Consider the following 11,880-nt stretch of genomic DNA (forward strand, 5'->3'; position numbering starts at 1 on the left):
AGAGGGACCTGGGGGTAGTGGGTGATACTAGGCTGAACATGAGCCTGCAGTGTGCCCAGGTGGCCAAGAAGGCCAAGGGCATCCTGGCCTGCATCAGGAACAGTGTGGCCAGCAGGAGCAGGGAAGTCCTTGTGCCCTGTGCTCAGCACTGCTTAGGCCACACCTTGAGTCCTGTGTCCAGTTCTGGGCTCCTCAGGTTAAGAAAGATGTTGAGATGCTGGAAGGTGTCCAGAGAAGGGCAACAAAGCTGGGGAGGGGTCTGGAGCACAGCCCTGGGAGGAGAGGCTGAGGGAGCTGGGGTTGCTTAGCCTGCAGAAGAGGAGGCTCAGGGGAGACCTTCTTGCTCTCTGCAGCTCCCTGAAAGGAGGTTGTAGCCAGGTGGGGGTTGGCCTCTTCTCCCAGGCAAGCAGCCCCAGAACAAGAGGCCACAGTCTCAAGCTGTGCCAGGGGAGGTTTAGGCTGGAGGTGAGGAGAAAGTTCTTCCCAGAGAGAGTTGTTAGCCCTTGGAATGGGCTGCCCAGGGAGGTGGTGGAGTCACCATCACTGGAGGTGTTCAGGAGGAGACTTGATGGGGTTCTTGGTGCCATAGGTTAGTTGATTAGGTGGTGCTGGATTGGTTGATAGGTTGGACATGATGATCTTGAAGGTCTCTTCCAACCTGGTTGATTCTATTCTATTCTACTCTGCCATGCAGAGCACTGCACATCACCCCCAGGGCTGCTGCTGGCAGAGGCCACGTGTCAGAGCCACGCTGAGCAGCACTGGTGCTGCTCTGGGGAGCTGCAGAGCCCTGCTGCCTGGGCTCCAGCTCCCAGGATTAGTCACAGTAATCGTAGTAACCTGTGATTAATTCCTCCTCTTCCTATTTGCACTGCTCTCAGGAAGGCTGAATGCACTCAGACCTGCTGGCCACAGCCATGGGAACCCTGCACAGCCCAGAGAGGAGCAGAGCAGAGACCTGGAGAGCTTAGAACCGTAGAACTGGTTGGATTGGAAGGTTGGAAAAGGCCTTTAAGAGCATCCAGTCCAAGCATTGTTTAGCTGGGGCTAAACCATGGGGCTCAGCACCACATCTCTGGCAGCTTTTCAACACCTCCAGGGACAGGGATTCAGTCACCTCCCTGGGCAGCCTGTGCCAGCCTTTGAGAGCCCTTGCAGTGAAGAATGGTCACCATAATGTCCAACCTAAGCCTCTCCTGGTGCAACCAGAGCCCATTTCCTCTTGTCCCTTACAAGAAGAGACTGACCCCCACCTGCCTCCAACCTCCTCTCAGGGAGCTGTAGAGAGCCAGAAGGTCACAATCACAGAATCCTTTGGGCTGGAGAAGATCTTGAAGCTCACTGAGGCCAACCATTCTCTAACTCTCCCATAAGCCATGGCCCTCAGCACCACATCTCTGCAGCTTTCCAGCACCTCCAGGGATGGGGATTCAGCCACCTCCCTGGGCAGCCTGTGCCAGCCTTTGAGAACCCTTGCAGTGAAGAAGTTTCTTCTGATGTCCAACCTAAACCTCCCCTGGTGCAACTTGAGGCCATTTCCTCTTCTCCTATGGAGACCAAGCCCCACCTCACTCCAGCTTCCTTTCAGGGAGCTGTAGAGAGCCAGAAGGTCTCCCCTCAGCCTCCTTTGCCCCATGCTGAGCAACCCCAGGTCCCTCAGCTGCTCCTCCCCAGACCTGTTCCCCATTTCTTCCCTTTTCCTGCCAGATGAGAGCCACCCAGGAGCCAAAGGCCCCTGAGGGCAGAGGTGGGGGACGCCACATGCCAGGGCTGTGCCCACAGCCCAGCGATGATGCTCAGCCTCACCAGGAGGATGGAGAGGGAGATGGGAAGTTTCTTTTGCTACCCAACCTAAACCTCCCCTGCTGTAGCTTGAGGCCATTTCCTCTTGTCCTGTCACTCAACAGCACTGCAAGAGGCCCAAAAGGAAAGGAGGGAAGTGAAAAGGCCTGAAGGCACCCACAGATAGCCCTCCCTGACCACACTGCAGACAGAGGCAAAACTCCAGAGGGTTCCCCCTGTGGGGATCACTCCTGGCACAGTTTCCTTGGCTCTGCACTAGGACCTGGGACCTGAGCAGAGTTTCCCCAGTTGGGTACAGTCAAGGGGCCACAGAGCTTCTGTAACCAGGAGGTGACAGCCTTCAGTGACACTTATGACAGAATCAGTAAGGTTGGAAAAGACCTCAGAGATCATCAAGTCCAACCTACTGCCTAATACCCAACACCTCCTGACAACTAAACCACAGCTCCAAGTGCCACATCCAAGCCTTTCTTGAACACCTCCAGGGATGGGGACTCCACCACCTCCCTGGGCAGCACATCCCAATGGCCAATCTCTCTTGCTGGGAAGAACTTTCTCCTCACCTCCAGCCTAAACCTCCCCTGGCACAGCTTGAGACTGTGTCCTCTTGTTCTGGTGCTGCTTGCCTGGGAGAAGAGACCAACCCCCACCTGGCTACAACCTCCCTGCAGGGAGTTGGAGAGAGCAAGAAGGTCTCCCCTGAGCCTCCTCTCCTCCAGGCTAAGCAACCCCAGCTCCCTGTTCCAGCTGGAAAAGGCCTCCAAGCTCATCCAGTCCAACCATCAACCCAACACCACCATGGCCACTAAACCATGTCCCAAAGTGCCATGGCCACACATTTCTTCAGGGTTGGTGACTCCACCACCTCCCTGGGCAGCCTGTCCCAATCCTTCTCTGCCTCAAACCAAGCAGGAGCAAAATACTTCAGTCTCTTAGGGGAGACCTTCTTGCTGTCTACAACTACCTGAAGGAAGGTTGTAGCCAGGTGGGGGTTGGTCTCTTCTCTCAAGCAAGCAGCACCAGAACAAGAGGACACAGTCTCAAGCTGTGCCAGGGCAAGTTTAGGCTGGAGGTGAGGAGAAAGTTCTTCACTGAGAGAGTTGTTAGCCATGGTGGAGTCCCCATCCCTGGAGGTGTTCAAGAGGGGATTGGATGTGGCACTTGTTGCCATGGTTCAGTCAGGAGGTCTGTGGTGCCAGGTTGGACTTGGTGATCTTTAAGGTCTCTTCCAACCTTGGTGATTCTGTGATTCTTCAGGCTCAGCTGGGTGGGCATCCAGGTTGGGCTGGTGCCCATCCTGTGCCCAGATGGACATCAAGGGCAGGCTGGATGGCAGCTGAGCTGGCCCAGCTCTGAGTGGCTCTTTGCTGCTCCTTTAGTGGCACAACATCAAACCATCTGATGGGCTCCACAAAGGTCTCTGCAGCCCACATGCCAAGGTGTCTGTGGGCACCCTGATGCTCGTGTGGGCAGTGGGGGAGCTCCCAAACCACTGCACCTTCAGCCTGAGCTGCTTTTGCATTCCCCAAAACACAAGGGCCAAGCTCCTTCCCACACCACGAGCTGGTGGGCACAGCATCTGCTTCTCAGCATGCAACCAAGAGCCATCTGATGATGCTTCTCCTCTTTAATCCACTGGGGCTGTGGGACCAGGAAGGGAATCTCTCCTGGGACATCCTTCCTGAGAGGTGCTGGGCAATTAGACTCAGACCTTAGCAATTAGACTCAGACCTCAGCAATTAAGACTCAGGCCTTACTCTTCTTTTCAAGAGGGTCAGAGTCTCACTCCTCTACATCAGAGGCTTTTTCAGCCCTCCTGCACAGGCAGACACCTGTGGGTGGAAGCAGAGCTGCCAGAGGGAGGTTTGTCATTCTTGGGAGCCTTCCATGGTCACATATGGCCAAGTTATTTCTCAGCCCCTGATGCAGACCATGCTCTGCCACGTGCATGAAGGTGAGCTCTCAATTCTGCAAGTCTATTTGCAAGCTTTTCCAGCTTAGAGCTGCTGCTGGAGGTGAGCCAGACCCTGGTGGCAGGGCTGAAGACCCCTGCAGAGGCTCTGCCAACTGCCCATTCCTGTATCCACACGTCCAGCAGGCAGCACCCTGCTGCCCTTGGGAGCCCCCAGAGCTGGGGATTGGAAGGGTGGGAGCCCAGGGCTTCAGGGTCTGCTCCCACCCGTGGGGAGAGGGCAGAGAGACACTCTCCTCCTCACCCATCCACTTCACCACATGCTGAGGTCATGGCAGGGCTGGAGGCTCTGCCCTCATACTGGCAGGAGGATGCAACACACATCCCTGCAATGGTCCCAGCAGGACCAGCCAACCCCATGTCCTGTGCTCCCTCCTCTTCCTCTGCTTGCAGAGATCTTGTCAGACTTGGCTCCAGGGCAGCAGGCAAGCCTTGACCCCGGAGCTAGGCTTGGAGAGCCCTCAACCAGGAGCATCTGGCCCCCAAAGCCTCCCTGTGCCCTCAGCCAAGGGGTGGGGGGAGCAGTGAGGTTCCCCAAGCAGCCTGGGTGAGTCACACAGCAGCAGCTCACCAGCAGGTCCCCAGGGCCCCTGGCCATGCCCCTGAAGCTGGCAGCAGCCCACAGCTCTGCCTGTGCCTCCTCCTTGTCCCTGAGGTGCTGTGTGCCCAGGTCCCTGAGTCACAGCACCCAGCAGGGCCAGGCAGGAGGGGAACTCTGAAGTACCTCTTGATGGAGAGGAGACCTCATTGTGGCCTTCCAGTATCTGAAGGGGGCTACAGGAAAGCTGGGGAGGGACTTTTGAGGGTGTCAGGGAGTGATAGGACTGGGGGGGATGGAGCAAACTAGAAATGGGGAGATTGAGATTGGATGTCAGGAAGAAGTTGTTCCCCATGAGGGTGGTGAGAGCCTGGCACAGGTTGCCCAGGGAGGTGGTGGAAGCCTCCTGCCTGGAGGTGTTTGCAGCCAGGCTGGAGGTGGCTGTGAGCAATCTGCTGTGGTGTGAGGTGTTGGAACTGGCTGAGCCTTGAGGTCCCTTCCAACCCTGACAATTCTCTGATTCTATGGCACACAGTGAGTGACACAGGAAGGCAGTGAGTGCAGGCACAGGGCCCATGGCACCTCATCCCAGCAGGGTTTGACCATGGGGCTCCTTGGTGTGGCTCTGGCAGGCAGCACCTGAGCACAGGTGACCTCTGCAGGAGGCTGTGTAGGCAAGGGTGCTCTGTGGGAGGACCTTGGTGTCCTGGGGGGACAGTTTGCTGGCTGGCTGTGGAAGGGAGCAGGGCACTCCCTCCTCCCAGGGCTGCTCTGCTTCTCCCATCTGTCCATGACACTGACAAGAGCAAAAGGAAGCCCAGGGGGAGGCTTCTCTCCCCTTGCAGGTGAAGGGCTCCAGGGCTTTTCAGATCCAGCATGGGAACCACCTCTGTATGCTGCAGCTACACGTCCTGCAGCAGCCCACCACGGTGGCAGGCACTGCACAGGTGTCACCCCTGCAGCACAGCCCTGTCTTGGCCTGCTGCTGATGGTTCAGTGAAGGAAACACAGCCTCCTCCTCCTCCTTCTCCTCCCTCTCACCACTGCAGGGTGCTGCAGGAGAGCAAGGACCAGGCTGGGCAGGAAGAAGTCTGGGCAGACTGCCTTGAGAAGATCCAAGGAGGCTCTGGGGCAAGGGAGGATGGGGCAAGAGAGGAATGTCCACGTTTTGGGGGGTTAGATGAAGATCTGGGGATGGGTGCCCAGTGAAGTAGGAGCAGCTGGCACCCTTGGGTGAGGCTTTTCTAACCAGCACAGAGCAAAGCAATAGGTTCTCAGGGGAGCTCCCCGGAAGGTGGCCACAGCGGTTAAAGACACTCCAGCAGGACCTGGGCCTTGGGCATCACCTCTAGGGCTGAGCACACCCAGCTCCAACCCTGGCCAGATCAAAGGGAGTCCTGGAAGGGCGCAGCCATGGCTGCTGGATGCTGCAGGGGGGCGCAGGGGCAGCCCCCGCATCGCGCACCCCATGGCACTAGGGGGTGACGGTCTGGTTCTGCCCATCTCCTGCAGTGCTCAGCCCCCTCCGTGCCCCTGCCCACCTCCTCCCACCTCTCCAGGGGCCTTCAAACCCCAGCCTGCTATGGCACCAGCTGGTCAGCAGAATAATCCGGGTCTGGAGCGAAGCCAGGGCAGAATGCAGCTCTGGAGGGGTGGCTGGAGGAGAGAGCCATGACAACGCTGCAGCGCCAGCCAGCCAGCCCGCCTGCCTTTGCCTTCCATTCCCCCCTTCCCTCGCCTTCCATTCCCCACTTCCCTCACCTTCCATTCCCCCCTTCCCTCACCTTCCATTCCCCCCTTCCCTCACCTTCCATTCCCCCCTTCCCTCGCTTTCCTTCCCCCCTTCCCTCGCCTTCCATTCCCCCCTTCCCTCACCTTCCATTCCCCCCTTCCCTCACCTTCCATTCCCCCCTTCCCTTGCTTTCCTTCCCTCGCCTTCCATTCCCCCCTTCCCTCGCTTTCCTTCCCCCCTTCCCTCGCCTTCCTTCCCCTCTTCCCTCGCCCCCTTCCCTCGCTTTCCTTCCCCCCTGGGGTGCCCAGCTGAGATACCCTGCCCCAGGGATCAGCCTGGGGCTTGGACCTCTCCTAAGCAAGCCTCTCCTCCTGCAGGAGCAGATCCCTTCCTCGGGGGAATCCCTGCTGGAGAGCCGGCTGGCGCAGTGAGGGAGAGCCAGGCAAACCTTCTGCTACCGCATTGGTGCCCAGGGAAGGGCGCCCTGCAGAGCAGCCCCAGCTCCCGGGGAGCAGCTCCCGCCGCGAACAGCACCTCCGGGCACCCGGCGAGGGCAGGACCTCCCCACGGCAAGCCTGAGGAGCACCTCGGGGAGGGCTGGACCCCGCAGGGGGCTCCCGCGGGGGCTCCATCCCTGCTCCTCTGCAGCATTCTGCCTGCACAAGCCCTGCTCTCCCCTTCCAGCCACCCACGCTCCCACAGCTCCACCATGGCACCCACGCCAGCAGCAGCCACCGCGGCCACTCTGCAGCGCTGGGGGAGAGCAGGGACGTCTGGGACCCAGCGCTGAAGGGAAGGACTGAGAGGGATTTCCATCATGCTGCCTCCATCCCGGGTCTGTCTGTCTGTCTGTCTGCTCTCTCCCAGCCCGTTCCAGCACAATGAATGAAAACAAGGGACGTGCAGTGACGCTGGTCCCTGTCACCTCCTCAGTGATGGGGACCTGGGGCTGTGTGGCTCCTGTCTCCCCCTCATTTCCCCCCCCGCCCGTCTGGGCTGGTGCCCCCACTACCCACCACCTCCAAAAAACAGAGAGCCCAGCAAAGCACAGGGGCCAACCACTCCCCTCCTCAAAGCTGATCCTGCAGCAAAGGCACATTTGGGGCATTTTCCTACATTTCCCTGCTTTTTTTTCCCCCTTCCATTTTGCAGCTGCCTGGGCTGACACCCCCCTGCCTCCCACCCCCCAGTTCAGCACCCTGGGGTTGCTGAGCAGGGCAAGGGGGAAAGTGGGGTGTGAGGGGAGAGGGGTTGTGAGTGATGGGGAAGGGGCAAGTGATGATGGGGGTGGGCAAGTGGTGATGGGGAAGGGTGGGCAAGTGGTGACGGGGAAGGGGGGGCAAGTGGTGATGGGGAAGGGGGGGCAAGTGGTGATGGGGAAGGGGGGGTATGAGTGACTGGGGGAGCACGGGGCTAGCACAGATGACGCCAGGGAACAAAGCAGGGACATCAATCCAGGGGGATATCACCACCCTCCCCTCCCCATCACACCACCAGTCCCGGCCGCACCATCCGCAGCCCTGCGCGGGAGGGTTGACGCTGCACAACGCTTCCAAATCCCCCCCCGCCCCGGGCCCCCCGAACCCCACGGGGATTGTACCAACCGACAATTCCCCTCCTAAAATTACACCTCAACACCTTCCTTCCCCCTTACCACCACCCCCTCCCCCCCCCAAAAAAAATCTCTAGGAGCCCCAGCTGGGCAGGAGGGCAGGGAAATAATCCCTGCGAGAGGAGCGGGGAGGGAGGGAAGGAGGGAGGGAGGAGAAAGGCTTTTCATGGCTGCGGGGAAGTTGCCACCCGCTCTGCCCTTTCTGCTCCGGATTTAGTTATTTTAGGCTTTAATGCGGAGATTTTCGCTTTAATTTTGCACGGGGGGAAGGCATTTCAACCCTCCCCCCACCCTCCAGCCCCGGGGGTTTTGGAACCCTCTCCCCTCCCCGCCGTGAAGACGCCGCAAATATCGCCTTGCAGCAGCAAGGGGGAAGGAGGAAGCGAAGCCGGGGTGCTCCCCCCACCCCTACACACACACACTCTCCCTTTCCCGGCCCTCCCCACCCAAAATAACCCCTAGATCGTCACCCCGAAAGGCACAGGAATGCCCGGGGGGGGGGGGTCCCCGCAGGGGTTTCACGGTGTCCCCGGATCAGGGAAGCGAAGTGACGTCCGGGAAAAGGAACCACAACAACCACCCCCCCCCCCCCCCCGGAATAGAGATTTGCTGCAGACAAAGCCGAGGCTGCCGGCCTGGCACGGCGCAGGGCGGGGGGGGGACACAAGCTGATTGCTGCACAGCCCCCACCCGGGGCTCCAACTGCCCCTCCATGGGGTGCATGGGGGAGCTAGGGGGGGCGATTGCGCTTTGCTCCATTTAGGAGGCAGAGGAGGGGGTGGGGAGACTCAGAGCTCCCCTCACTTCCTTCTTTACCCCCCCCCCCCCTCGTTTATCCACACCCCCCGCCCTCCTCAGCACTGCAGAAAAATCTCAAATCCCCCCCCCCCAAAAAAAATAATATTATACCTAAATGCACACAGCAAGCCCCGAGCTCCCCTGCCGCCCCCTCCCCAAAACAAAAACATCCTCCAACGCAGCTTGTCCCCACGTCCTGCCGGCTGCGTGTCCCCCCCCCCGCCGGGGTCCCTATTGCGCATCCGCAGCATCCCCCCGCCCGCGGCGAAGGGGAGCTGGAGCCTGGCTGGTTTAACCCCCCCCAATCCCCGCGGGGTGCGCAGGATCTTACTTTCTCCCACCACAGCCTTGAGTCCGATGGGGGCCATGTCTCGGCGCTGGGGGTCCGCAGCGGGCCCGGTTCTGGGTGCTGGCGGGGGGAGGGGGGGGGGACAGGGACACCCAGACGCACACCCGGCCGGGCGAGGCTGCGGGCGGCGGGCGCAGGGATGCGGCGGGAGGAGGAAGAGGAGGAGGAGGAGGAGCAACGGGCTAGGCCGGCGCTCGGAGCCGCGGGGGGAAACGGGCTCAGCTGACTGCGCGGAGGGGAGGGGCGGGCCGCGGCAGGGGGAGGGGGGGCGAGGGGGGGAACCGGACACGTCACTCCGCACCGCCCCCGCACCGCCCCGCCGCGGCGCAGTGACGGCGGCAGCGACCGGCGGGGCGGACGGGGCGCCGTCACCCCCCCGCAGCCAGAAACACCCCCAGCAGCCAAGGGACCCCTGCACACAGCACCCTGCCCCCGCTCTACAATAACCCCCACCCAAGGGACCCCTGCACACAGCACCCTGCCCCCGCTCTACAATAACCCCCACCCAAGGGACCCCTGCACACAGCACCCTGCCCCGGCTCTACAATAACCCCCACCCAAGGGACCCCTGCACACAGCACCCTGCCCCCACTCTACAATAACCCCCACCCAAGGGACCCCTGCACACAGCACCCTCCCCCCGCTCTACAATAACCCCCCCAGCACCCAAGGGACCCCTGCACACAGCACCCTGCCCCCGCTCTACAATAACCCCCCCAGCACCCAAGGGACCCCTGCACACAGCACCCTGCCCCCGTTCTACAATAACCCCCCCAGCAGCCAAGGGACCCCTGCACACAGCACCCTGCCCCCGCTCTACAATAACCCCCCCAGCACCCAAGGGACCCCTGCACACAGCACCCTCCCCCGGCTCTACAATAACCCCCACCCAAGGGACCCCTGCACACAGCACCCTGCCCCCGCTCTACAATAACCCCCCAGCACCCAAGGGACCCCTGCACACAGCACCCTCCCCCCGCTCTACAATAACCCCCACCCAAGGGACCCCTGCACACAGCACCCTCCCCCGGCTCTACAATAACCCCCACCCAAGGGACCCCTGCACACAGCACCCTGCCCCCGCTCTACAATAACCCCCACCCAAGGGACCCCTGCACACAGCACCCTCCCCCAGCTCTACAATAACCCCCACCCCAGCACCCAAGGGACCCCTGCACCCAGCACCCTCCCCCGGCTCTACAATAACCCCCACCCAAGGGACCCCTGCACACAGCACCCTCCCCCGGCTCTACAATAACCCCCACCCAAGGGACCCCTGCACCCAGCACCCTCCCCTGGCTCTACAATAACCCCCCAGCACCCAAGGGACCCCTGCACACAGCACCCTCCCCCCGCTCTACAATAACCCCCCAGCACCCAAGGGACCCCTGCACACAGCACCCTCCCCCAGCTCTACAATAACCCCCCCAGCACCCAAGGGACCCCTGCACACAGCACCCTCCCCCAGCTCTACAATAACCCCCCCAGCACCCAAGGGACCCCTGCACACAGTATTCCCCTCCAGCCCCCCTGTATCCAGTACTTTTTGCACCCAGTGTATCAATCCTTCCCCCCACCCAGCACCCCCACATCAAGCACCCTCCCAGCTCCCCACACACCCCCCCAGTCCACTTCCTGCACCCAGTGTTCCCCCACCCAGCCCACTCCCTCCACCCAGTAGCCCCCCCACACACACACTCAGTACACACCCCCAGCACCCAGCAGCCCCCCATAGCACCCCTCAGGCCTCCCCATCATGGCTCCTGCCACGGGGCTGTAGGAAACCTGTGCCCTCCCCCCCCGCCTCTCCAGGCTGTACTTGGGGGGTGAGAACCTTCCTGGCACTGAGGGAGGGGGTCCCCATGGGGTCTCAGGCTTATCTTCCAGAGAAATCTACACCCCAAAACAGGAGGTGCAGACACCCCACGGCCACCCATCCCTGATGATGTGCACAGCCAGGGCTGTAAAGGCCACATGCAAACGCCACACCTGGCACCCAGGTACCCCTGCAGCAGGGTGGCTTCGCCTCTGAGCTGGGCAGGGGGTGTTTGCCAGGGGGACAGACGCTGTGCTGAGCCCCAGGCTGGCTCCTGAGAGCCGTGCCAGGGGGACTGGAGTGATGCTGCGCTCCCCCGGGCAGGGTGTGATGGGGTGAAGGGGAAGAAATGGGCAAGGAGGTGGGAACCGGCAAGGTGCCAGCACTGGGCATGAGCTGATGGCACCTCCAGAGGCTGTGCCGGCACGTACAGACCTACAGCGCCAGATAGGGGCACGGTGTGGCCCCCTCTCTGAACAGTGAGGCGGCACAAGAGGTGCCTGGGGACATGGGACAGTGAGGCTGGGGGGGACAGCAGGGTAACAGGAGAGCTGGGGAGGGGCTGTTTGTGTGGTGAGCAGACAAGGGGCAGCGGTGTGAAACTGGAGCAGGGCAGATTTAGGTTGGACACCAGGAAGAAGCTCTTTGCTATGAGGGTGGTGAGACGCTGGAACAGGTTGCCCAGAGAAGCTGCGGATGCCTCATCCCTGTAAGGGTTTAAGACCAGGCTGGATGAGGCTTGGCACAGCCTGGTCTAGTGGAAGGTGTCCCTGCCCAGGAGGGCTGGAACTAGATTTTTAAGGTCCCTTCCAACCTAAACCGTTCGATGATTCCATGACAGAGTGCTCCTGGAGCTCCAGCTCTCAGTCCTCAGCTTCCAACCCTCTTCTCCTTGATTCTTCCTTAAAACCCTGCTGGAGCAGAGCATGCTGGTGCCGAGGCCACGCTGCCAAGCCCAGGCTATAAATACCAGCAGGCTATTTAGGAGCCAGGTATTTATAAGCTTTTCCATCTTCCCCTCAATCCTCCTGGTGAGGCTGAGCATCATCGCTGGGCTGTGGGCACAGCCCTGGCATGTGGCGTCCCCCACCTCTGCCCTCAGGGGCCTTTGGCTCCTGGGTGGCTCTCATCTGGCAGGAAAAGGGAAGAAATGGGGAACAGGTCTGGGGAGGAGCAGCTGAGGGACCTGGGGTTGCTCAGCATGGGGCAAAGGAGGCTGAGGGGAGACCTCCTGGCTCTCTACAGCTCCCTGAAAGGAAG

At 61.0% G+C, this 11,880-nt stretch overlaps 1 protein-coding gene across 2 annotated transcripts in view; it reads right to left on the minus strand.

Annotated features, from left to right (window-relative positions):
- LOC104306143 (syntaxin-binding protein 1) overlaps positions 1–9,008 on the minus strand; it is a 32,555-nt gene extending 23,547 nt beyond the window's left edge. The window contains exon 1 of one of the 2 annotated variants that reach the window (XM_054174382.1): positions 8,787–9,008. In XM_054174382.1, the coding sequence (XP_054030357.1) occupies positions 8,787–8,823 (37 nt within the window). In that variant the 5' untranslated portion in view covers positions 8,824–9,008. The remainder of the gene's footprint in view (positions 1–8,786) is intronic. The other variant, XM_054174383.1, reaches the window with a different exon arrangement.
- Positions 9,009–11,880: the final 2,872 nt, after the last annotated feature.

This window comes from Dryobates pubescens, chromosome 29 (genome assembly GCF_014839835.1).
Source record: "Dryobates pubescens isolate bDryPub1 chromosome 29, bDryPub1.pri, whole genome shotgun sequence".
Taxonomy (NCBI): Eukaryota; Metazoa; Chordata; class Aves; order Piciformes; family Picidae; genus Dryobates; species Dryobates pubescens.